Genomic DNA, 26,822 nt, shown 5'->3' with positions numbered 1-26,822 from the left:
GGGATTGGACTTGGCAACCCTATGCCCTGAGCCACTTGGAAGATGAATGGGATTTAAAAAATATGATTGAAAAATACCCAAGGCCTTGGTCCAGTTATCTCTTGTGACCCATCAGCTGAATTCTACAAACTGACAAGGCAGTTTGTGACCAACTGCCCTGTGGGAATCTAACTACCTACATTTTAATCTCACCTTTCCTCCATGGGCAGCATGTTTTTAATATATTTATTGGTTTGTTTATTTATAGTCTACTTCCCTCTCAAGTGAGAGCCAGTGTGGTTAAAAGCAGCTGCCTCTAAACTGGAGAGCTGGGTATGATTTTCCACTCCTCCTCCACATGCAGTATTGGGCCGGTCATGGTTCTCCCACAACTCTCTCAGTCCCACTTACCTGACAAGGTGCCTTTTGTGGGTAGAGGAAGCAAGCCGCTTTGAGACTCCTTAAGGTAGAGAAAAGCTGTGTTTAAAAACCAACTCTTCTTCAAAGCAGCTTACATTATTATCCTCTCCTCCATTTTATCCTCACAATGACCCTGAGAGGCAGGTTAGGCTGAGAGTGTGTGGCAGGCCCAAGGTCATCTCCAAACTTCTTTGTCAGAATGGGGATTTGAACCTGGGACTCCCAGCTCCTACTCCAACATTTTAACTACTACACTACATAAAGTTCCCCCTCTCATGTTTTTGCCTTTCTTTCTTTTAGGTTTGTTTTATATTTCCTTTTGCTACAGACATTGTATCCATTGTGATTGCTCTACAGCCCCAACGGATCTCCTGAAGCTATGGATTTCACCAAAATTCCGAAGCTTGGGGATGCAGAGAACGAGAGTTTGCTGGGGTTTGTGCATGGTGTCTCTGGACCTGGTAGGTACCCTCTTAGCTAAAGAAGCACACCCTTTCAGTATTTCCCAAACACAAATTACAATACATGCATTTGTCTCTCTCTCTCTCTCTCTCTCGGCTTGGCTTCGCGAACGAAGATTTAAGAAGGGTGCAATAGTCCACGTTTGCTGCAGGCTCGCTGGTGGCTGACAAGACCAATGTGGGACAGGCAGGTCCGGCCACAGCGGCTGCAGGGAAAAGTCTGATTTAGGGTTGGTCCTGTAGCAGTGCGATTCTTCCTCAATCTCCTTTTGTCCTCAAGACCAGCTATGCGTGTGTTCTCAAAGGAAGAGACAGCCTGGTGGATGGTGTGCCTCCATGCTTTGCGATCTGAGGCTAGGTCAGACCACTGGTGATGGTTGATGTGACAGGTGCTAAGGGATTTCTTCAAGGAGTCCTTGTACCTCTTCTTTGGTGCCCCTCTATTACGATGGCCGGTGGAGAGTTCGCCATACAGGGCAATCTTGGGAAGGCGGTGGTTTTCCATCCTAGAAATATGCCCTGCCCAGCGCAGCTGCATCTTCAACAGCAGTGCCTCGATGCTGGTAACCTCTGCCCGCTTGAGGACTTCAGTGTTGGTCACAAAGTCACTCCAGTGGATGTTGAGGATGGTGCGAAGGCAGCGCTGATGAAAGCGCTCAAGGAGTCGCAGGTGATGACGGTATAAAACCCACGATTCGGAGCCATAGATGAGGGTTGTCATCACAACCGCTTTGTAAACATTGATCTTTGTGCCTTTTTTCATTGATCTTTGTGCCTTTTTTCAGATGCTTGTTGCTCCACACTCTTTTGTGCAGTCGGCCAAATGCACGGTTTGCCTTTGCCAGCCTGTTGGCCTGTTCTGGCGTTGGCTTCATGGTCAGGAACTCCATTGCCTCCAAACTCGAAAACCTTCCAACAGGTCACTCAGATCGCATCATGTCCATGCGCCTCCCACTTCAAAACAAGCAGCATGCAACACTCTTCAGTGTGTATGCCCCAACCCTTCAAGCAGATCCTGCAGAAAAGAACAAGTTCTATGCTGATCTACGCAACCTCGTACGGAAGACCCCTACAGAGGACAAGGTGATCATCCTTGGCGACTTCAATGCCAGAGTAGGTAAAGACTCGGAAGCCTGGAAAGGAGTACTTGGCAAACACGGCATTGGCAACTGCAATGACAACGGGCGCCTCCTGCTAGAATTCTGCATGGAGCACCAGCTCACCATCACCAACACTATCTTCCAGCAGAAGAACAGTCTGAAGACAACCTGGATGCACCCACGGTCCAAGCATTGGCACCTTATCGACTACATTCTGGTGCGCCAGAGAGACCTTCGAGATGTCTTACACACCCGAGTAATGCCCAGCGCAGAATGTCATACGGATCATCGTCTTGTACGCTGCAATCTCCGTCTTCACTTTAAACCCACACCCAGGAGAGGAGGTATCCCTCGGAGGAAGTTTCAGGTTGGCAGCCTCCAGTCAGCCGAAGTTAAAGCTGCCTTCCAGGCAAAACTCCAGTCAAGAATTGAGGACCTCAGTTGCCCCACAGACCCTTCTCCAGAAGCACTCTGGGAACACCTAAAAACTACCGTCCTGCAGATCTCTGAAGAAGTCCTCGGGTTCTCCACAAGGAAGAACAAGGACTGGTTTGATGAGAACAATCAAGAGATCCAAGAATTACTGGCAAAAAAGAGATCTGCCTACCAAGCACATCTTGCTCAGCCCTCCTGTCCTGGGAAAAAAGCAACCTTTCGTGCTGCATGTAGCAACCTCCAGCGCAAGCTTCGAGACATTCAGAACGAGTGGTGGACCAAGCTTGCAGAGAGAACCCAGCTGTGTGCAGACACTGGTGATTTAAGAGGGTTCTACGAAGCCCTGAAGGCAGTATATGGTCCATCATATCAGGCTCAGAGTCCCTTGCATAGTGCAGACGGCCAAGTGCTCCTCACAGACAAGGCATCCATACTGAACCGGTGGTCGGAGTATTTTCAGGTTCTCTTCAGTGCCAACCGCGTAGTTCAAGATTCAGCAATCCACCTCACCCCACTTCAACCGGTGAAAACAGAGTTGGATGAGATCCCCACCCTAGAAGAGACTGTTAAAGCCATCAAGCAACTGAAAAGTGGCAAGGCAGCAGGAGTTGATGGAATTCCACCAGAGATCTGGAAGCATGGGGGCACAGTACTACATAGCTCACTTCACAAAGTACTTGTCACCTGCTGGGAACAAGGCAAATTACCACAGGACTTTCGCGATGCAATCATCATCACCCTATACAAGAACAAAGGGGAAAAGTCAGACTGCTCCAACTACCGGGGGATAACCCTGCTCTCCATCGCAGGCAAAATCCTTGCCAGAATACTCCTGAACAGACTGGTGCCCACCATTGCAGAAGAACTCCTCCCAGAGAGCCAGTGCGGCTTCAGAGCTAACAGGAGCACCACCGACATGGTATTTGTTCTCAGGCAGCTCCAAGAGAAATGCAGGGAACAGAACAAGGGTCTGTATGTGACTTTTGTCGACCTTACCAAAGCTTTCGATACCGTTAGCAGGAAAGGCCTGTGGCAAATCTTGGAACGTTTAGGATGTCCCCCAAGGTTCCTCAGCATGATCATCCAGCTACACGAAGACCAGCGAGGCCAAGTCAGACACTGCAACGACCTCTCGGAGCCCTTCCCAATAGGCACAGGTGTAAAGCAAGGCTGCGTTCTCGCGCCAACTCTCTTTACGATCTTCTTTAGCATGATGCTTCAAAGAGCCGCAGTAGATCTAGATGAGGACGATGGTGTCTACATCCGCTATCGCACCGATGGCAGCCTGTTCAACCTGAGGCGACTAAAGGCACACTCCAAGACAATGGAAAAACTCATCCGAGAGCTACTGTTTGCTGACGATGCTGCACTCGTCTCCCACTCGGTATCAGCTCTGCAGCATATGACGTCCTGCTTTGCAGAGGCTGCCAAGCTATTCGGCCTAGAAGTTAGTCTGAAGAAGACAGAAGTTCTCCACCAGCCTGCACCCCAGGAAGATTATCACCCTCCCTGCATCACTGTGGGTGAATCAGTTCTGAAGACAGTCCAGCAGTTCAGCTACCTGGGGTGCATCATCTCCTCAGATGCCAAGATCGACAAGGAGATTGACATGCATTTGTAATTCTTGAATAATTACACCACTTACTACGGTTGCTGGCTCCAAGCTGGGAAATACCCAAAGATATTGGAGGTGGAGGTGGACTGAGGAGGGTGGTGTTTAGGGAGGGACTTGAGTGGGGTATAATGCCATAGAGTCCACCTTCCACAGCAGCCATTTTTCTCCAGGGAACTGATCAGTGGTAATAGCAGAAGATCTCCAGTTACAAACCTGGAGTTTGGCAACTCTACACCCTGCCCTGCAGCAGTCTTTCTCTACCTGTCATATATTTTGTTTGCTTGCTTTTCAACAGCTATTCCTGTGTTAGCTTCTGAACTGTTGGTGGGGAGAGAGTTCTGTGCTCAAGCTCATGTAGAAGGTCTCAGGTTCAGTGTTTGCTGTTACAGGGAAGGCATAGGTGTTTGGAAAGGCCTTCTCATTCCTGACAGCCATAACCAGCAGCAGAAGAAGCAATACTAGGTGCAGTACAGCAAGACTAGGCCTTCCTGCTGTGTGCTGCACATGGACATGCCTTTGGAAATGGAAATTGGTACAAAACCCAGCAACATAACTTTCAGCAAGTGCTTATTGCTACAAACAGATTTCACCAGCCCTAAAAGCCTTGTCTGGCAGCTCCTTTGCTCCTGTACTTGGTTCAAAGTGCTAGTTCTGGGTCCATGATAGAGTGCCTGCTGCTTTGGATACAGGTTCCAACTTCCATCCCTAGCATATTAAAAAGAGCAGGCAGAAGGTGCTGGGAAAGCCCTCCACCTGAGATACTGGTGAAATGCCACCAGTCAGAATAGACAATGCTGAAATTGATAAGCCAGTGTCTGACTTGGTAGCTGTGAAGATGTGACCAGTCCTTGTTTTGAATAAACACAGAGACAGGGAGAGTGGGTGGGAGGAGTATGCTGATCCCACCCCCGTGCGATCACCAGCTCATTAGCATGGCATCCCATGCATGGAGGCAATGTTCACATGTAAGCTTCCTCCGCATGAACTGCGGAACTGCTTTCTAAATATTTCTGATCATGGGGAGGGGGACTGTATATGGTTGGGTGGCCAGCTTTGACGAGAAATTCCTGGAAAGTGAGGGGCGGAACCTGGAGAAGGCAGACTTTGTCCCTAACATGGAATTCAGAGTACACGTTTGATCATGCAGATGCAGGAGAAATAAAGCATGTCCTGTAGTCACAAAGCAACATCTGTCCAGCATCCTTATATCTAAGGGCTATCACAAGGGCCATTTTGGACTTCAGCTGTCTCAGTTGGCTCACATCTCCTCACCCTTCAAAGTTTCTGCCTTGTACTGAGTTTTGTCAAGAACAAAGAGGGTGTTTAAAAACTTTCACTTCCCAATTCCCTAATGTCTGCGATCGTTACTCCAATAGATAAACTACCTGGCACCAACAAGTGAATCCACCTCCTTTCATGCTTTGATCCTGGCTCTTTGGTATTATACCAGGAGCTTAGAGTTTGTATGTGTGTTCATGACAATGAGCCAGCAGCTATTGAGGCTTCTGTTCCCCTTTCCTCCATCAGCTATCCTATTCAGAACGGATAGAGTTTAGGCCATGTAGGGATGCCAGCCTCCAGGTGGGCCCTGGGGATCCCCTGGAATTACAGCTCATCAGAATGCAGAGATGAAGAAGAAGAATTGCAGATTTATACCCCGTCCTTCTCTCTGAATCAGAGACTCAGAATGGCTTACAATCTCCCATATCTTCTCCCCCCACAACAGACACCCTGTGAGGTGGGTGGGGCTGAGAGAGCTCTCACAGCAGCTGCCCTTTCAAGGACAACCTCTGCCAGAGCGATGGCTGACCCAAGGCCATTCCAGCAGGTGCAAGTGGAGGCGTGGGGAATCAAACCCGGTTCTCCCAGATAAGAGTCAGCACACTTAACCACTACACCAATCAGTTCCCCTGGAGCAAATAGATGCTTTGGAGGGTGGGTTCTATGGCATTGTACCCCACTTAGCCCCTCATCCTCCCTAGGCTCCATTCACAAATCTCCAGGGATTCCTCAGTCTGGATCTGGTAACCCTATGCCCACCATCACCCATCAAACACTTTACCTATTTACAGGGAATATCGTCATTCATTAATTCTCACTTTCTTAATATGCTCTTGATCTTGATCTTCTTTAAGATATACACAAACTTGTGCTCATGTTCCCTCTTCCAATCTGTGAGAGATGTACGTGGTCGCAGAGTCACTGTGATTCAGACAGCAGGTGCATGATAGCTTATCGGTAAACCAGGAGACATAAGAACATAAGAGAAGCCATGTTGCATTGGGCCAATGGCCCATCCAGTCCAACACTCTGTGTCACATAGCAGCAAAAAAAGAAATAAAAACCCAGGTGCCATCAGGAGGTCCATCAGTGGGCCCAGTACACTAGAAACCCTCCCTCTATTGCCCCCCCAAGCACCAAGAATACAGAGCATCACTGCCCCAGACAGAGAGTTCTAACAATATGTTGTGGCTAATAGCCACTGATGGACCTCTGCTCCATATGTTTATCCAATCCCCGCTTGAAGCTGGCTATGGTTGTAGCTGGCTATGCTTGCCATCATCTCTTGTGGCAGTGAATTCCATATGTTAATCACCTTTTGGGTGAAGAAGTACTTCCTTTTATCCATTCTAACCTGACTGCTCAGCAATATCATTGAATGTCCACGAGTTCTCGTTTTGTGAGAAAGGAAGAAAAATGCTTCTTTCTCTACCTTCTCTATCCCATACATAATCTTGTAAGCCTCTATCATGTCACCCCTCAGTTGATGTTTCTCCAGGCTAAAAAGCCCAAGCGTTTGAACCTTTCTTCATAGAGAAAGTGTTCCAACCCTTTAATCATTCTAGTTGCCTTTTTCTGGACTTTTCCCCAATATGATATTATCTTTTTTGAGGTGTGGTGACCAGAATTGTACACAGTACTCCAAAAGAGGAGGCACCATCGATTTATACAAGGGCATTATGATACTGGCTGATTTGTTTTCGATTCCCTTCCTAATAATTTGCAGTATAGCGACAAACATGCACACACACAGATCTCTCTGTTCCAAGTGTTTATCAGCGTTTCTCTCAAAGAATCAGGTCCATTACAAGAGTTTATAGTTCGATAGCATGTCCAGCGTGGTACAATTAATTTTTAATTTGCTAATTATTCATGACTTCATAATTATTCATGACTAGAGAGCCAGTTTGGTGTAGTGGTTAAGTGTGCGGACTCTTATCTGAGAGAACCAGGTTTGATTCCCCACTCCTCCACTTGCACCTGCTGGAATGGCCTAGGGTCAGCCATAGCTCTGGCAGAGGTTGTCCTTGAAAGGGCAGCTGCTGTGAGAGTTCTCTCAGCCCCACCCACCTCACAGGGTGTCTGTTGTGAGGGAGGAAGGTAAAGGAGATTGTGAGCCGCTGTGAGACTGAGATTTGGAGTGGAGGGTGGTATATAAATCCAATATCTTCTTCATGACTCTGCCCAATATTGGGCAATTTCCCCTTGTGTTACAGGAGCTGGTGCCCAGGTGTCTTTTTAGTAATTTGCTTTCTGGAACAAAAATTATTTTTGTATACATTCTGTAAACACTCTTCTGCCCAAGGATGAATATAGCCAGATAGGAAGCTCATTGCTGTGGAAACGTGGATCTTATTCTGGGATGGCCAGGCTGTGATAACATTTGTTTTCTCTACTTCTTGGCTCCCTTCCTAGGAATGTACCCGGGGAGCTTCCTTTTGTCTGCTCACCACTCTGGAGCTCTGAACTTTCACCTACTTAAAGAGTTGCTTAGGAAAAATAGGTATCTGAATATCAAATGCAGATCTTATGTCAAAGCTGTTTCAATATATCTCCTTATTCAAGTATGATTCTCTGTGCAAGGCATGGCTGAATATGACTCTTGAATTGGCTTCTGAGATAATAGTGCAAGCTTTAGGGTGACACCTAATATGGCTCCTAATTGGCTTTTTAAGGTAATAGTGCAGGCTTTAAGTTCACACAGGCTAACTCATCTATCAGTCCTGCCATGATCACAGTCACTGAGAGATTTCTTTCCAGGGTCACTTGAGCGCAAGGGTGATAAAGATATTGAAAAAAGTCACCCTGAGCTAGGAGCTATCATAGGTGTGCAGGTCCAGTGAATGAAGTCTGGAGTTATACTGGCTTGGGAGGCACTAACCATTTGATTCTTTTAACAAGATTTGTTTTCCTACCCAGGGGAGGTACTTTAAATGGAAGCTGACATGTTGCAAACTTAAAAGGCTTTAAAAAAATGTAATAAGAAAATGAGGAGGTGTAGAGCAGTGTTGTAAGTTGGGAAATCTACTTGCTATCCTGACTCTGGCACTGGCTGGGATACAACAACCCCCCACATGAAATTACCCTCCTCTTCTTCTCATCTGTCCCCAGTGGTGATCGCCTGCAAGATGTCTGGGGCTGCCATGTATGAGTTGGTACGTGTGGGCCATGCTGAGCTGGTAGGCGAAATCATTCGTCTGGAGGGAGACCTGGCCACTGTCCAGGTGTATGAGGAGACCTGTATCCTTCCTTAAAGATTGAATATTGTCTTCTGCTTTGTTGACTCTTTCTTCTCTTCACCATCTGCCTTGGTACTTGTCCTCCCCCTTGATTTTGATAATGGTCCTGCCCCCTCCCACACTTTATTTCTGGACTTCTGTCGCCATCTCAGTCAACCCTTTTTTATCCTCACTTTCCTACAACACACCTCTCATCATGTGTTCCTGGATGCCTAGAAGACCATCTCTGATTTTTGAAGGAGTTGCTTGTTATCCTTTGCAAATCCCCTGGTTCATAGCTGTGTGCTTATAAATCTGATTGTCTGTAGCACAAAGAAATGCAGCCATTCCTCAGAGCTGTACTGGGGGCTATGATTATCATTCCAAAAAGTTAACCCTTCTAATACAGGTCCACCATTAAGCTTGTACGGATGATATACAGGTATTCTCTTGTTCTTCTCTTGCCCACATGGTGTAGTGGTTAGTATGTCAGACTAGTATCTGGAAGATGCAGGCTGGAATTCCCACTTTGCCCTAGAAACTTGCTAGGTGACTGTTGTGTCTTGCATGTGTCTTGAAATTACAACACTGCGAACGCTACAGAGGTGACCAGTGGGAGTCCACAGGTCACCGGACGTAGCTCACAAATACGCTCCGCCAATCAAGTTCTGTGGCGGGAAGTTTAACTGGCCAGGATTGGACCTGGCCAGGCAGAGGGTTGTTCTGGGTTGTGTATATAAATGGGGACCCGGCCCGCGTTCTTGCCCTTGTGATGTACTTGCTAATAAAGCATGTTGCCTTCAACACGTCTCGTCACTCAGTACATTACACTGACCTTGGCCAATTACATGTTCTCAGGTTAACCTACACCGTTGTTGTGAGAATGAAATGGAGGAGAGGAGAGCGATGTAACCCCTTTGTCTTCTCACAGGGGAGACAAATAAATATGCGTATGCATGATAGATGTAAGCAATGCAGCATCTATTTGTTCAGTCAACTGTACTCTCTGTTTAGAAAATAAAAACCTGCCTTATTGCATACACCAACCCATCCTCCACTGTATTTTAATGTCTTTCTTTTTTTCTAATGGCAAACTATGATGGATGTTATAATCTCTTGAGAAACCATGCCCTCTATTGAAACTAACTAAGCCAGAATGTTACCTAGATTTATGGCATTTCGCACCTACAACAGCAGTCTGCTTTTTGTCACCCTCCAGTGTTTTTTCAGCCCTGCTTTGTCCTAACACTAACAAACACAGATCCCTATTTGCAGTTCTTTTAATCTGCTAAAAACATTCCCATGATTTTACACTGCCCATTTATATTAAGATTTGCTGCTTCCATTCCCATTTTGTCTGATGAAGTCTGCTGAAGAGCATACGAAAGCTTACATTCTGAATAAAACTTAGTTGGTCTTGAAGGTGCACTTGTCTACTGCTTTGTTCTGTTGCTTCAGACCAACATGGCTGCCTGCTGGGATCTCCCTGCTGTCACTACAACATAGGATCTTTTATATATATATGGTTCAGTGGTGGAGCAGTTGCTTTGCATCCAGAAGGTTCGATTCCTGGCACCTCAGGACCAGGTATGAGGTCACATGAAAGACCTCAGCCAGAAAACTACTGCCAGTCAGAGAAGACAATACTGATCTTGATAGACCAAGGGTTTAATTCAGTATAAGGTAGCCTCCTGTGTACCCTCTCCTTTCTTTCCTGCCTCCCTCTTTTCTCAATCAAAAGCTTTTCCTGAGCACTTGCTACAGCGGGGGTCTGTGTAGGGGATCCGGTGCTAAGGACTGGCAAGCCACTGTCAGTGGAGCTTGGCCCTGGCATCATGGGCTCCATTTTTGATGGGATCCAACGCCCCCTGAAGGACATCACAGAACTCACCAAGAGCATCTATATCCCCCGGGGCATCAATATCTCAGCTTTGTCCCGGGACATCAAATGGGACTTCACCCCAAGTCCAAACATCCGGGTAAGATACAGGAACCTAACTGAGCTGGTGGAAGCCAGATTTCAGTACATAATGAGCCATTTCTGCTTCTGTTGCACAGAATCAAATAACCAGTTCTACTATTGAGGGAAGCCTAATTCTGAAACCATAATTTAAAATGTGCAATGATGCATTGTGCAGATATTTGACTTAATTTGGGTGGGGATAGCCACATAATCCCATTAGCACAGTTACAAGGACTAGAAACTTATTTTGCAACTCTTAACATTTATGTTCTGTTTTCCTCTCATCTTAGGTTGGAAGCCATTTAACTGGTGGGGATATTTATGGAGTTGTGCAAGAAAACTCTCTCATCAAACATAAGATTATGGTGCCATCCCGGTGCCGGGGCACTGTGACTCATATGGCTCCAGCTGGAAACTACGATATTTCGGTAGGATGTTCTTCCTGCTTATGGCAGAATCATAGTTTTAATTCTGAATGGGGAAATTCTGCATGAAGACTGTTGATTCTGCACACTGGAGTCAAGTACTGAAAAGGGAGATGTTTATGCAAACCTGGGACAGTCTTGGGATTGCACAAAAATCCAAATAAAAGAAGGGGAATTAAATTATTAAAACATTAAGGTGGCGCAAGAAATAGCCACTATTTTGATGGAGCATTTCTTCTCCTCTTGTGGGGCCAATTGTCCCACACAACATAGGTGGAGCATCCTCCCACAGACACCTCTCCCCTTCCCTGCTGGGGCAGCCACCTCTACTATCTGGTGGAGAAACTGGCTCTTCCCCAGGCTACCTTAAGGTCTTCAACTGTGTTAAACTGCTGCCTGCCTGCCAAGAATCAGGAGAGGCATCAACTTGTATAAACTGGGCGAATGGAAACGGCAGTGGGCAGGCTGGCGAGTGGGGGGATAAGGATGTCACAGGTCCCTCTCTTGTAAAAACACATTTGTCTTGACACAGTTGTCAAGACAACTATTTAATTTTCTGCAACATACTAACATGGCTACTCCTCTGAAATTATTACTCTGATCAATCAGACAGCCATTGGAAAAATATGTTTAATATACTCATCTAAAAGTAGGCACTGGTTGTTCTGCATTCCCATTTTTCTTGCTTTGTGTCCCACCTATTTCTTCTTCTTTTTTGCACATATTTTGCTCCATCTAGTGGTCAATTCAATATTATATTGCTATATGCCTGGCATCAAAACCTGCATATACTGGGCATACCCTGATGTAATATCGAATCAACCACTAGAGGGGGAAAAGCTGTGTGGAAAAGAAAAGAAAAAGCAACCTGAAGCAATAGGGACACACAAGCAATGAAAATGAGGAATCAGAAGAGTCCAATGTCTTAGAAGTAGCATTCCCATTCCTGTCCCACAAACAAAAAAGGAAAATTATTACAGAAAATAGCATCATTTCAATTAAGATCAGAATATCTATTTAAGGAAACAGCGAACTGAGCCTATTTTCTTCCCAAGTACACTAAAGAATAAAGACTGTTTTTGAAATCTATTCTATATGTCAGCTTACTCATTTTCTGACAGTTCAGAGGCCTTCATGAGCCAGGATAGCCAATATTTTCCAACTAGCTTGGGGAAGGGCTTGCCATGTCATGGCTTAGATAAAAAAATGGTGTTGTTCTTATGCCAATTTATGCTGATTTAAACTCATAGGATTAATTGATTAAAATCGCTTTAATTATGCCTACTTTGCTAGCCAGACCGTGGAGTCTTTGGATATTTTTTTCCTGATCGTTCTGTCAGTTATCCTATACCATCTCTTTTGACTAATAGCACGTAGTACATATACAGCATATTAAGGGTTCTCATTGCTTCATATACATAATCAAGATTTCCTCACAGTGGTCCTTAAGGCTGGTATTATTATTCCTCCATCATGACAGCAGGATGAGGGTGGTGCTGAGAGAAATGTTAGTGGCTTATGGCTGTCCAGTGAGTTCCTGGCTGAGGTAAGATTTAAAGCTGTGTGTTGTAATGGTTAGAGTGCCAGACGAGGATCTGGGAAGCCAGGTTTGAATCCATGCTCTGCTATGACTGCTATAGCCAGTCACTCTCTCTCAGTCTAACCTACCTCACACATTTGTTTATGTGAGGATAAAATGGAGGAGGGGACAAGTTTCAAGTTTATTTAAATTTATATCCCGCCCTTCCCACCGAGGTGGCTCAGGGCGGCTCACAACACATAAAAATCTAACATAATTTTTGAATTTAAAACATTTTACACAGTTAAAACAGTAAAATAATAAAACATATAACGGTGGTCTATCAAAACTACACTCAGCTTCCAGTGCCAGTTAATTATAAGCCAGCCGGAAGAGGGCTGTCTTACAGGCCCTGCGGAACTGGCCAAGGTCCTGCAGGGCCCTCACCTCTTCCGGCAGTTGGTTCCACCAGAAAGGAGCCGTTACAGAGAAGGCCCTGTCCCTGGTGGATTGCAGGCGGGCCTCCTTTGGCCCGGGGATAACAAGCAGATTTTGAGATCCTGATCTCAGTACTCTCTGGGGAACATGTGAGGAGAGACGGTCCCTAAGGTAGGCAGGTCTTAGGCCATATGGTAAGCCATTTCAGCGATATGGTAAGCCATTTCAGTTTGCTAGAGGAAATAAAAGTAGAGTATAAATGTTTAAATAAATAGATGAACCACCAACCTCCTTGGCTGCAGCTTGTTTAACCACCATGTTGTATCGCCTCTGTCTGACTCCCCCACCCCCCCCAACCTTTCCTAAGGATGTGGTGTTGGAGCTGGACTTTGAGGGAGAGAAGGAGAAACTGACGATGGTGCAGGTGTGGCCTGTGAGGCAAATACGGCCCGTTGCAGAGAAGCTGCCAGCAAATTACCCACTGCTGACTGGCCAGAGAGTCCTGGATGCCCTCTTCCCGTAAGCCTTCCTTTCCTGACTCAGCCAAAATGTAGGAAAAGATGCCATCAGAGCTGCTACCTTGTGGTTTTCTGGTGGGCCTCCAGTCCACTCTGAGCTAACTATTAGGGTTACCAACCCTGGGACCGATTTCCCATTAGCCCTGTTCCAGTGTCACGTTCTCAGGGTGCAGGCAGGCAGGAGTCCAAAGCCAAGGTCAAAGTCCAGGAAGTCAAGCAGGAGCCAAGTCACCAATGCAGAATCACAAACTGGAATCAGAAGTCAATGTCCAAAAGCCAAAAGGTCAGGGTGCCAAGGAAATCAAGCAGATCAGGAAGGAGCGTGGATGCAAGCCAGAGAATAGACTTGTTGCTTCCACAAGGTTACCAGGTCCTGGGTGGGAGCTATGTAGGAGCCTCAATCAGCCTGCTCCCTGGGTGGCAGTGACTCTGCTAGAACTCAGGGCTGAGAGATCTGAAGCATCGGCGCGCCTCATGTCTTCGCTCTGAAAGCTCTTTCTAGAGCCTGCTTTGAACTCTTGAGATGGGAGGAGGAGAGCTCGGAGGAGATTGATCATCAACATCATCACTGGTGCATGATCATCACTGGTGCATGGAGAGTGATTGATGGGCCAGCTGCTGTTTTTTCAGCTGAGGAACTGGCTGGCAACTCTTCCAGGTCTTTAGGGTTTGTAGAATCTTTCGGGATCAAGTGCCGTGTTCTACTGGAGAAAGTTTTCCTTCCAGACGTTTCGTTCTCAGCTGCGGAGAACATCCTCAGTGGCGTTGCAGCCGGAGCAGGTGCTCAGACCTTCTTGGCTGCTGTGCATTGAGTGGAGCCAGGGCTGCTGGAGAGCTGCTATTTCTAGGCTGGAGGGGGTGTGATGAAAGGGCAATTGGTTTGTGGATGTGCCCATTGTTTGGTGGGGCTTCCTGGAAGGGTAGTGATAAGGAAACTGGCTGTTGAATGTGACCATTGTTCTGTGTTAATTGCTGGGAGGGTTGGAAGGGGTTTGAAGATAAGGAAGATGGTTGTTGACTGTGCTGATTGTTCTGTGGAATTTGCTGGTTGTTCTGAGACTTTCTGCAATTTATAGTCTGTAGGGTGTTTTGCAGAGCTGGGTACCAAGATTGGTGGATGAAAATGCCTTCTTCCTTTCTGTTAAAATTGTGCTGGTGTTTGTAAATCTCAATAGCTTCTCTGTTCAGGCGGGTATGATAATGTGAGACCGCAGAAAGGACTTCAGTTTCTACGGTCTCACATTATCATACCCGCCTGAAACAAAACGTCTGGAAGGAAAACTTTCTCCAGTAGAACACGGCACTTGATCCCGAAAGATTCTACAAACCCTAATGATGTTACCAGCCGTGAAAACCTGAAATCTTCTTCCAGGTCTGTTGACCCTTCCAGCTCCCCCTCATCAGGGCTCATGACATCCAGTCTCATTGTTCCTTTTACCATGGCACTTCTGCTGGATTTCACACAAGCTGCTCCAGGGTGCCGAGTTGCCCCACCTCTTTTCAAGTTCCCTCTGTGGCAGGCAGAAACTGGTTTTCAGAGGATTCTGCCTGCCATGGAGGGAACTTGAAAAGAGATGGGGGGCAACTTGCTGCCCTGGGGCAGCTTGTGCGAAATCCAGCAGAAGCTCCATGGGAAAAGGAGCAACAAGATCGGAACAAGGCTAGTGGGGAATCGGTCTGGGTGAGGAAAATCCCTGGAAATTTGTGGGTGGTGCATGAGGAGGGCTGGGTTTCAGGAGGGGAGAGACCTCAACTGGGTAGAGTGTCATAGTCCTCATCACTGTCCAAAGCAGTCATTTTCTTCAGGGGAACTGATCTCTGTCATCTGGAGATCAGTTGTAATTCTTGTCCTGAAAACCCTATGACGTCGCCATAAATTGGCTAAGACCTGAGAGCAAAAAAAAAAAGTTTCAGAGAACAATTGGCTGCTAATTAAAAGTGGTGCTTCTTTTGCAGACTCCTAGCATTGCAAAACTGATGTAAAGCTGCCATGAGACAGATCTGAATGAATGAAACAGGGATTCTGATTTATGCCAGTAATGGTACCATGGAATTTGGAAATAGTACTGGGTCCCTCTTTTATAATGTGGAACACAGTCATGTGATAATTGCAACTGGGGCCACTGTCTCAAAGTCTCCTGGTTCTCATTCCCTCTGGGGTAGCAGAGATGCTACATTTCTGCACATTCTTCTCTTCCAATTTTTCACAGGTGTGTTCAAGGTGGGACTACGGCCATCCCAGGAGCCTTTGGGTGTGGCAAGACAGTCATTTCGCAGTCGCTCTCCAAGTACTCCAACAGTGACGTCATCATCTATGTGGGCTGCGGGGAACGGGGCAATGAGATGTCAGAGGTGCTGAGGGACTTCCCCGAGGTGAGAGTCACAGGGAAGTGGGTGAGGACTCTCCATGTTGCCTAAGACCAAGACAGACAGATTTGTCTGATGGTTGATACTGTCTCATCTAGTCTAGCACTGTCTATTCCGAACAGCAGTAATTCTACAAGGCCCTTTGACTGGAGTGCCAGGGTTTGGAGCAGGGATCCAGAGAGATAGTGTAATGCAGGGGTGGAATTCTAGCAGGAGCTTCTTTACATATGAGGCCACACCCCCTTGATGTAGCCAGTCCTCCAACAGCATATAAAAAAAAGAGCCTTGTAAGCTCTTGGAGGATTGGCTACATCAGGAGTTGTAAGGAGCTCCTGTTAGAATTCCACCCCTGGTGTAGTGTAATTATTAAAATGGGGGACTACAACTGGGAAGACCCGTGTTCCAATCCTTACTTGGCAAAGAAGCAAATATGGTGGTCAGTGGCAACTCCCTCATTAGTCTTTTCCAGATGCTACATCTACACATACTGGGAATTCAGGAACTGTACATATTGGGAGCTTTCGCTATATGCAGTGCTCCCAGTATTTGTAGTTCCCGTGCTGCCTGAACAGGGGCAACACATACAACTTTGGCACATGAGCAAGATTTGAGTCCAGTAGCACCTTAAAAACCAACAGGGTATCCAGGGCATCAGCTTTCAAGAGCTAAAGCCCCCTTTGTCAGAGCTTTGACTGTAAAAAGCTGCTGGTGGTGGAGAGTGCCGTCAAGTCACAGCTAACGTATGGTGACCCCCTTAGAGCTGACATTCAGAGGTGGGTTTGCCATTGCTTGCCTCCATGTCATGACCCTGATATTCCTGGGAGGTCTCCCGTCCAAATGCTGGCCAGGGTTGATCCTGCTTAGCTTTTGAGATCTGATGAGATCGGGCTAGCATGGGCTATCTAGGTCAGGACTCTCAAAAGCTTACATCTTGAAAATTTTGTTGGTATTCAAAGTGCTACAGGACTTGAAAGTTGTTCTTCTATAGTTTTGGTACATGTGAACCAGAACTATGAAAAAAAATCCAGTCATTTGCACATATGAAAGCTGTATTCAGATGCAAAGTGCATATATTGCCATTCAGACATCACGACAATAGGAAGATTTATGTGTGGTTGGGAGGTTCTCCATATGCACAGATGTAATGTCAGAAAATTGACTTCTTTCTGTACCTACTCTTGTTGTGAGATCATGTGTCAGCCTGAACTCTTTGAAGGAAGCACGGGTCTTTCCCCAGTCTCTTACTCCCCTCCAGTTTTCCCCTATAGCCTTCCCCACTTTCCCATTCATGGTCTGTGCCTTTCCCCTGCTGTATCTTCTTTGCTCCAAACTTGGTTTTCTTCTCTCTCTCTTAGCTTACTATGGAAGTGGGTGGCAAGACAGAGACCATCATGAAACGTACTTCACTCGTTGCCAATACATCCAACATGCCTGTAGCTGCCAGAGAGGCTTCCATATACACAGGTACAGCAGCTGCTCTTATCTTGTCCCTTCCTAGGCAACAATGGGCTAAAACAGATGAGATGGATATTGCATGCCCATTCAGTCCATAAAATACTAACCAGGTTTGTGCAGCCTCAGTGCATCTTGAAGACATGTAAGGACAGGGTAGTTCATCTACCGTGTAAGGATAGTTTGTCTACTCGGTTTGGTGTACTCGGTTTGGTTATTCAAAGCAATCCCTCCTCTCCTGCTATTAGTGTTTTGAAGGAGAAAGTCTCTGATTTGGCTACTGTTTGAAACAGGATGCTGAACTAGGTGGTCTGATCCAGAAAGGATTTTCCATTCTTACATTCCTCCAATATAGTTGATAGATAAATGATGGTAAATAAGACTTCTAGGTGAGACTGAGTAATACAAAGGTAGTGGGTTTCTTTTCTTCCCTACATGGCTTGGTTCTCTTCTTCATGATGCTTCCTCTTCAGATGTTCTCTTGCAATGTATCTTTCTGTCACCTACCCTATCTCCTGTAGGGATCACCCTCTCAGAGTACTTCCGTGACATGGGATACCATGTCAGCATGATGGCAGACTCCACTTCCCGCTGGGCCGAGGCACTTCGTGAAATTTCTGGACGTTTGGCAGAAATGCCTGCAGGTAACCACCTTCAGCAGCCTGAATATCCCAGATTAGCTTGTGTTTGTGAGAGCTTGGAAATGTTGACCATAGTTAGTACTTGGACGGGAGACTACCAAGGGTGGAAGGCAATGGTTGACCACTTCTGTTCATCTCTTGGATTGAAAACTCCATGAGGGGTCACCATAAAATGGTTGCAAGTTGACGGCACTTAATTATTATTAACCATTGTTCAAGCCTTTCTCCTCCTCACCCTGCAAGGCCACAGGATTTATGTAGGCTGAAGTGTACCAGCCAACATTTATTTGTGGATTATATCTTTTCCATACCACCTTTCTTCAGCTCACAGCAAACCCAAGGTGGTTCAGATGAAAAATTTGTGTTGACGTCCCATTTCTCAAGCCAAGGATCATTGCCTGAGCCTCTCCTCTTCAGTTACTCATTGCTAATGGTTCTTTAGCTCCATATATGCAGGAGTAGATTTAAGACCTTCAAATGGCACAGGAGCTGAGTGGCCCCTATGATCCTGGCAGGACCACAGAAGCCTTTTGACTCGCATCTGGCCAACGGTGGCAAAGGTTTGTCCACCACCTCCTGCTGTGCTACCACCGGCTTACTTTACTCCTGGCAGCAACCTAATGGGAACATATCCAGAAAGATACGGGGTTGGTCTGCCCAAGCCTGTGTGCTAAACTGACAGTAACATTTTCCTGTAAAAAATATTCAAGAATGCTCAACAGAATGTTTGCTCTTATGATGGGTGGACTTACAGCAGAACATATGGAACTGAAATGCGTGCTACAGTTTTAACTATCTGGATGGGCAGTTACCATGAAGAAGGATGGAAGAGAAGTGGTGCACAGGCATTTTGTGCCAATCTGTATGAATTTCACATGAAGAAGAGGAGAAGGGATTGGATTTAGACCCTACCCTTTACTACCCAAAGGAGACTCACTTAAAATCTCCTTTCCCTTCCTCTCCTCACAACAGACACCCTGTGAGGTGGGTGGAGCTGAGAGAGCTCTCCCAGAACTGCCCTTGAGCAGAACAGCCTTGAGAGAACTTGTGGCTTTGAGGTCACACCAGCAGGTGCATGTGGAGGAATGGGGAATCAAACCCAGTTCTTCCAGATAAGAGTCCATGCACTTAACCACTACACCAAACTGGCTCTCAAGGTACACTAGAATCAAGGGGCACCCAGTCTCCATTCCCCCAGACATGCACATGTTCCAGGGCCAGATTTAGGGCTGCCAGCTCTGGAGATTCTGGGGGTGGAACCAGAGGAGGGTAGGGTTTGGGGGCAAGAAGGGACTTCAGTGGGGTATCATGCCAACAAGTCCACCTTCCAAAGTGGCCACTTTCTGCAGGTGAACTGATTTCTGTCACTTGGAGATGAGCTGTAATCCCAGGAGACCTTCAGCTGCCACCTGGAGGCTGGCAACCCTAATCCAGACATGATGGGGGTGGCTTATATATGTATTCACATGACCTCCTGTTAACAGGTAAAGTGAGATAAGGGAGGTTAACTATTTACAGAAAAGGGGTCCACATTCTGCTATGTGAACAGGTTTTTTTTTTTCTCTTTCAGCCATAAGTGAAATGGGTTGAAAGAAAAATGCTTTAAGCAGTAGAGTGACAGCAAGGTTAGGAATGGTTGGGGTTGAGGTCCTCTCATTTGCATGTTCTACGTAACCCCTTTCCATCACTTTACCTAACATATTGAGCTTTGCCCTCAGAGATTTCACTGTTACAGGCCTGGGAAGGGCACTGAAACTTGACAAGAGCTAGTGCCTTTGTGTGTACACACAAAGACGGTTTCTAAAAAACCCTTATCTGATATCTTCACAAAAGGCCCTCCTCTTTACCGGGGCAGGTAAGATAATATAGGGACTCTCCCTGGTAAAAGAGGGATTGTTGGAGCTGACGTGGGTACCTCAAGCCCAGTGACACAAGAGAAAGTGGCTGAAAGTTTTTGTCAAAGTATGTTTTGGAATCCCTCCATGGAAATCCTAGTGGACTCTTTGTTCTACCACAGTCAAGGCCCTTCTTGTAGTTTACCTCATGCCACAAAGGTGCATGAACTAATGAACAGAGGCACACCAATGTAGTGTCCTGTGGTGACCTCAGTTTACAAAAGAAAGCCCCTTTGGCTGGCCTCCTTGAAATTCCTGACACAAATATTTTCCTCTTTTGATTTCAGACAGTGGCTACCCAGCCTATCTGGGTGCCCGTTTGGCATCTTTCTATGAGCGAGCCGGGCGTGTCAAGTGCTTGGGCAGCCCAGAACGGGAGGGGAGTGTCAGCATTGTTGGAGCGTAAGTTCCCTTTTGTCTCCTCCTCTTCTCATCTCTCTCTGTCTAGCTGCAAAGTCTGACTGGAAAAGGAGGGAACATGAGAATCAAAGTGATTCCAACAAAGGTTGCTAAGCCAGCAAAGATCTTTTAACAGATTAAACCGTCTGGCTATTATGCAAGTAATTGATTACATGCGTCTGTTTCAACACTTCAATCAAAAAGTTGGATGAAGATGACAGACAGGTTTCTATGAAGTAAAGAGAACCTGATATATTAAAAAAAGCAAACTAATTAAGCCAGACAGGAGGATATCCCTGCAGAAAATGCTCTCTTCTACATGGTGGAGACTGTGGTAAGAGTGCAAACCTAACCTCCAGGCTCTTCTGGCCTACATCTGACATCACTGGATGTCCTCCTTGCTTTCAGATGTATTATTTATTTAATTCACATTTCTATCCTCCCCTTCCCAAAAAACATGTTCAGGGCAGGTCACATCAATAAAGAATTACATGATTATAAAACAACTAGCTAAAACAACCAAATAAACAAATTCTAGATTAGCAAATTCAGAATTCCTATGACAGTCAGTTCAGAAACCTAAACTCTGGCTGACACAAAACAAATGGAGTAGGCAGAACAAGTCCTGCTCAACTGGTATTCACAGGTGGGCCTGCATGTGGCAGGGAGGCCATGTTAATGTTTAATGATGTTTACTGTAACATGCAAAGAGGGGCTAAGTGTATGCAACCTAGTATGCACCAGCCAATTTTACATTGTTGCTTTCCCAGTTAAAATTCAGAAAACAACCATATACTCTAAGCCAGTAAGCAATGAATTTTTACATGCATTAAAACATTATCAGGAGATCAGGTCTTGCCCTCGTTGGCGATGCCCAGGGGTTCCCTTCTGCCCACTACCAGGGGAGTAATCTGAAGAAAAGAAACACTTCTTTAAACTGCTCCTCTAAGTACCACTTCCTATATGTCATGGCCCTTTGACTCTTCCAGGGTCTCAAGTAGTGATCTTTCATATCACCAATCACCAGTGTTCCCTCTAAGATGAGTTAGTGTGAGCTAGCTCAGTTTTTTAAGACTCCAGCTCATGCATTTTTGTCTTAGCCAGGAAGGATGGCCCCAGAGCACACTAATTTATGCAGGAGTTTACAACTTTAATGCCAGCTCACAAAGTAGAATTTTTGTTCACAAGACTCTGCACCTTCAAGGGAACATTGCCTACCACCTGACCCTTTTAACTGGAAATCCAGGGACTGAACATCGGAATTCTTGCATTACATCTGACAAAGTAGACTGTGTTAGATTTAAAAGCTTGTTAGTCTTTAAGGTGCCCCCAGGCTCCTGTTCATTTTTGAGATGAGACTGCATCTTGGCGGCCAAGGCTGTGCTTTGCATGTGGCAGATCCCACATTTCATTCCTGGCATCTCTAGGCAAAGAAAAGTAGGAGCCTTAGCTTAGTGGAAGAGAGAACATGTTTTGCATGCAGGACTTCATCGCAGATTGAATCCTTGGCATATCCTACTTTAAATAGCAGGGGAAAGACATTTGTCTTGGAGATCCGCTCTAGACCTTGGAGATCTGCTCCTGACCACAGTAGACTGTACTGAGCTTGAGGGGCCAGTGACCAGATAAAGCAGATTCAAGTGAAGATGTGCAACATGTTACCCATGGACGCACTTCAGACTTCTGAGAGGCATGTGAATATGTTATTTCATGGCTCAGAGATAGAGCATCACATTCTAGGGTTGCCAATCCCCAGTTGGGGTCAGGGGATCCCCTGGTTTGGAGGCCTTCCCCCCACTTCAGGTTTACCAGAGAGTGGCGGGAGAGGGGGGAGGAAATGTCCACTGGACACTCCATTATACCTTATGGAAACTGGCCCCCATAGAGTATAATTGAGAATCAATTCATGGGTATCTGGGGCTCGAGAGGGGTTGTTTTTTCAGGTAGAAACACACAATTTTCAGCACAGCATCCGGCACCTCTCCTCAAAACACCTCCTAAGTCTCAAAAAGATTGGACTAGGGGGTCCAGTTCTATGAGCTCCAAAAGAAGGTGCCCCTATCCATTATTTCCAAATGAAGGGAACGCATTTAAAAGGCATGCAGTCCCTTTAAATGTGATGTCCAGAACTCCCTTTGGGGTTCAATCATGCTTGTCACAATCTTGTTCCTGGCTCCACTCCCAAGGTTCTGGCAACCCTAGCCTTGGCCTACAGAAAACCTCAAGTTCAGTCCCTGGCATCTCCAATTAAAAGGATCAGGTGAAAGATTTCTATGTAGACCTTGGAGAGAGTCACTGCCAGTCCACAGACAGTACAGTTCTTGATAGATCTCAGTATATGGCAGCTTCATGTGTGATCTATCCTTGCTGTCTATCCAAGCTGGCCACACACCTGGCTTCATTGAGCCAGCAAGGAGCAGGACCAGATTTTCTGTTGAGCCTTGTTTAACTTCCTTTCCCATGTGCTCTTAGGGTGTCCCCACCTGGTGGTGACTTCTCTGACCCGGTGACCTCAGCAACCCTGGGGATTGTCCAGGTAAATCTCCTTTAACACTGCCAGTTCTTCAGGTGTACATTACCTTGCATGGTCTGGCCAAGTTCTCACTTTCCTCATGGTCCCCAATCCAGGTCTTCTGGGGCCTGGACAAGAAACTGGCCCAACGGAAGCACTTCCCCTCCGTAAACTGGCTCATCAGCTACAGCAAGTACATGCGGGCGCTGGATGAACACTATGAACGGCATTATCCCGAGTTTGTCGCCTTGCGCACCAAGGCCAAAGAGATCCTTCAGGAGGAGGAAGACCTGGCAGAGATTGTCCAGCTGGTTGGGAAGGTGAGGAAGAGAAGGAGACCCAATGGAAACAGGGGCATCGGTAGAAGACTTGGGGAGGGGAAGATATGAGGCAGGAGCAGTATGGGTTCCAGATTTTGGGAGGTCCTGGGCTGACACCTCTGTGTGTGCGCACCCAGCTGTGAATCCTTCCCCTTTTTACAAGTCCTCCCACTTACAGTAGCATGCAGGACTTCATCGCACATTCCCAACAGCACTGGCCAGCGCATGCAGCTCTTACGGCCACTGGGAGTATTGCTTCTGTGCATCACAGGCTGGGAAGATGGGAGCATGGGTGGGAAAGGCACATGGTCAGGGGAAGGGAGATGAACACTGTGTGTGTGGGGGGGGGTCTGTGACAGTGGGCCCTGCCAAAAGCCCTGGCCCCTGCAGCTGCTCTACTTAAGGGTATGCTGATGCCAGCCCTGGCAGGAGCAGGTGACACAGGATGAGACCTGAGGGATGATCTGTGGGACCTGGTTTCCTTGGAGATCCTTGTCTCCTCCATCCTGCAATCCAAATTAACAACGTAATTTGAAAAGCCCTGTGCCTGCAATGCAGAAAGAGACAGCAAACATGAACGCAATGTTTTGTGGTTAATACAAAGAAATCACAGACCCATCTGGACCCCATCAATATCTGGAAGTATTAGGGGAAGTATTAAGGGAATATTGAGTGTGTTGGCAGAGAAAGGAAGTCAGACCAGCGCATGCTACTGATCCCTGATTGTCTTCCCCACCACTTTTCCTGGTTCTTTTCTTTTCTTTTCTTTTCTTTTCTTTTCTTTTCTTTTCTTCATTCAGGCCTCCCTTGCCGAAGCTGACAAGATTACCCTTGAGGTGGCCAAACTGATCAAGGATGACTTTCTGCAGCAAAATGGCTACTCTTCCTATGACAGGTCAGAAGAGGCTGCTCCGAATATTGCATTAGCCTTTGGCCTACAGACCACTGCATTCTCTATGGCAGGGGTCCCCAACCCTTTTGAGCCTTTGAGCACATTTGGAGTTCTGAGATGGCATGGTAGGCTCAGCAACAAAATGGCTGCTGCAGGAGGCGGAGCCATCTGCAAAATGATTGCCACAGCTTAACTTCAGTAACACGTGATCTGGTGGCAGCTGCTGCCCAAACATTTTAAAAATCTGCACAAACCTGCAATAGTCTATCAGAAGACTTCCTGGGCAAGAGCCCTACCTGGCCCCACCCACTTCTTGAAAACACTTGGTGGGCAGCATGGTGCCCATGGCCACCACACTGGGGACTCCTGCTCTAAGAAGTTGCGAAACACGGCGTTCTTCCTGCATTACATGGGTAATACAATAGCCTGGCAGACAAGCTAACACTTTGACAAGCCTTTAAAACTGAGCTGAGGAAGTATATTTATAAAATCCGATGGCCTTTCAACCATAGAAGGCTCAAGACGCTAGGCAATAGAACCCCAGTGAAAAATAAACCATTAGGCAAGCAATGGAGGGAAAGGAGCAAACCTTAAAGAAAAACCTCTCCAGTTAAATTCAGATAAATTCCTGAGTGAATAAGTGAAAAGTAGGCAAGATGGCTCAGATCAGGCAGGGAGGCTGGCCTGGCAACCACTGAGGCTCCTCCTTTGATGTCAGGTGCAAAACATCAGACGTCTGTCTCCTTTAGTGGCTGTGTCCCCTGTTAGGAAGCTGCTTCTGTCCATCTCCGTAGAATCACAGAGTTAGAAGGTGCCACACAGGCCATATAGTCCAACTCTCTGCTCAATCAATCTAGAGCACCCCTGACCAGTGTTCATTTAGTCACTGCCTGAAGACTGCTGGAAGGGGGTGGGGGAGGAGCTTACCACCTCCCTAGGTATATTATGTCTAGAAGCCACCACTGGTGGCCTACTAGCCATCAAAATATATGCATTTGAGCAAGCATTTCTTAGAAATCTTTAGCTAGACAAAAGACAGGGTCACATAGTTTAATATGCAGGGGAGGGGGGCAGCAATGGGAAAGAGGGCACCTTCCTAACCTCTCTCTAGTCCTTGATGGGTCTGTGTGTCTTGATGCGCTTGCTGTTCAGACATGGTCTTGTCACTGTGTTGCCCCCCCCCCCTTTTTGCTCTCCATCCCATTCCAGGTTCTGCCCTTTCTATAAGACGGTGGGCATGCTCCAAAATATGGTTACTTTCTATGACCTGGCCCGCCACGCAGTGGAGTCCACAGCCCAAACTGAGAACAAGATCACATGGGGCATGATCCGTGAGAACCTGAATGACATCATGTACAAACTGAGCTCCATGAAGTTCAAGGTGAGGATGGAGGGCGGGGGGGGGGTGATTTCTTGCAGGGTTGCCAACTCCTGGTTGGGAAATTCTTGGAGATGTTGAAGGTGGGGCTGAGGGAGGGACCTCAGCAGGGTGTAATGCCATGGAGTCCATCCTCCAGTTCTCCAGGATAATTGATCTTTATAGTCAGGAAATCAGTTGCAATTCCAGGAGATCTCCCAGCCTCACCTTGAGGTTGGCAACCACAGACTTCTGGCTTGTACATCAGGAGCCCATGAAAGTGGCTGCTGGTAGGTCTTTCTTTCTCCATTTCCAAACTCTTCCCTCCCGTCTTGCTCAGCCCTTTCTTCTTTCCTTTTATTTACTTTGTATATATCCTGCCTTTCTCCCCCATAAGGACTCAAAACAGCTTACATCATTCTCTTTTCCTATTTATCTCAAAACAACCCTGTGAAGTAGGCTGAAAGACAGACTGGCAGGCCAGTGGTCACTCAGCAAGCCTCCATGGCAGAGTTGGGATTTGAACCTGGGTCTCTATGGCAGTCAGGATTTGAACCTCTCTCTCTCTTTCTTAAGCCAAGCCATTATTTTATTACCTTTTTTGATGAGCCTGCCATTTTATTTTTTTATTTATTATACCTCACCTTTTTCTCCCATGCACCCCAAAGCTTCTTACATCCTTCTCCATTTTATCCACAACAGCCCTAGATAGGCTGAGAGTATGCAACTGGCCCAATGTCACCCAGTGAGCTTCCATGGCAGAGCGAGAATTCGAATCAAGGTATCCCAGATCCTAGTCCAATACTCTAACCACTATCTTCCCTCATTTCTTTAAAGGATCCAGTAAAGGACGGAGAGGCCAAGATCAAAACTGACTACGCCCAGCTTAATGAGGAAATGCAGAATGCGTTCCGCAACTTGGAGGACTGAAAGGAGAAAGGGAAGAGGTTGAATGATTTGGAACGTGGCCCATGTGGTGGGGCACACCAGAATACCCATCAAGAACTCTTGCTAAATGGCCCTTCTTCAAAGGGAACTTTTGGCTGGAATTTGGCATCGCCAGATCCTGTCTGGAGACATCCATTTGGCTGCTTGGCATGGTTGTAGCATAACAAGCAAAGTGTCTGGGAGTAAAGTTTTGGGTGGGACTGTTTGTACATTTGGTCCAAGGAAACCACATTTCATTGTCTGAATAAATTAAGCACAATTATTTATCGGAAGGGTTTTTTTTTGGGGGGGGGGGAGTCATTATTTGTTTATTTAGAAAAATGTTATGCCACCTCTCCAGGAACCTGTCCAAGGTGGCTTACGAAACAAAAATAACATTCAAACACATTAAGTATAATCTAGCATTTAATGTAGATGACTGGGGAAGGCAAACCACCCTGTAAAAAGTCTGTCGTGAAAACATCGTGATGCGACGTCACCCCAGCGTCGAAAATGACTGGTACTTGCCTTTACCTTTTAGCATTTAAAAAGCCCCAAACCAGCATGAAAATATAGATGATAAAACCAGACCATTGAAAACTGAGCAAAACAGTTTCCAGATGGATGAATGGGACTATCAAAACCTCACACCACAAAAGTCTTGTTTGTTTAAGGTGCTCCCTGAACT

The 26,822-nt window shown here is 46.4% G+C and overlaps 1 protein-coding gene across 1 annotated transcript; it reads left to right on the top strand.

The window, feature by feature from the left end:
* The first annotated feature begins 731 nt into the window (after positions 1–731).
* On the top strand, positions 732–26,421 carry LOC132587903 (V-type proton ATPase catalytic subunit A-like). The gene is made up of 14 exons (XM_060260312.1): positions 732–860; positions 8,403–8,531; positions 10,274–10,488; positions 10,763–10,900; positions 13,222–13,373; positions 15,583–15,745; positions 17,095–17,203; positions 17,713–17,835; positions 20,015–20,129; positions 22,599–22,662; positions 22,755–22,958; positions 23,759–23,853; positions 25,060–25,231; positions 26,045–26,421. Exons 1-14 carry the CDS (start codon positions 779–781, stop codon positions 26,135–26,137), a joined length of 1,854 nt encoding a protein of 617 aa, XP_060116295.1. The 5' UTR covers positions 732–778; the 3' UTR covers positions 26,138–26,421.
* Positions 26,422–26,822: the final 401 nt, after the last annotated feature.

This window comes from Heteronotia binoei, chromosome 1, assembly GCF_032191835.1.
Source record: "Heteronotia binoei isolate CCM8104 ecotype False Entrance Well chromosome 1, APGP_CSIRO_Hbin_v1, whole genome shotgun sequence".
NCBI lineage: Eukaryota > Metazoa > Chordata > Lepidosauria > Squamata > Gekkonidae > Heteronotia > Heteronotia binoei.
Note: the sequence above shows the minus strand (reverse complement) of the source record. Positions and strands in the feature narration are given on the sequence as shown.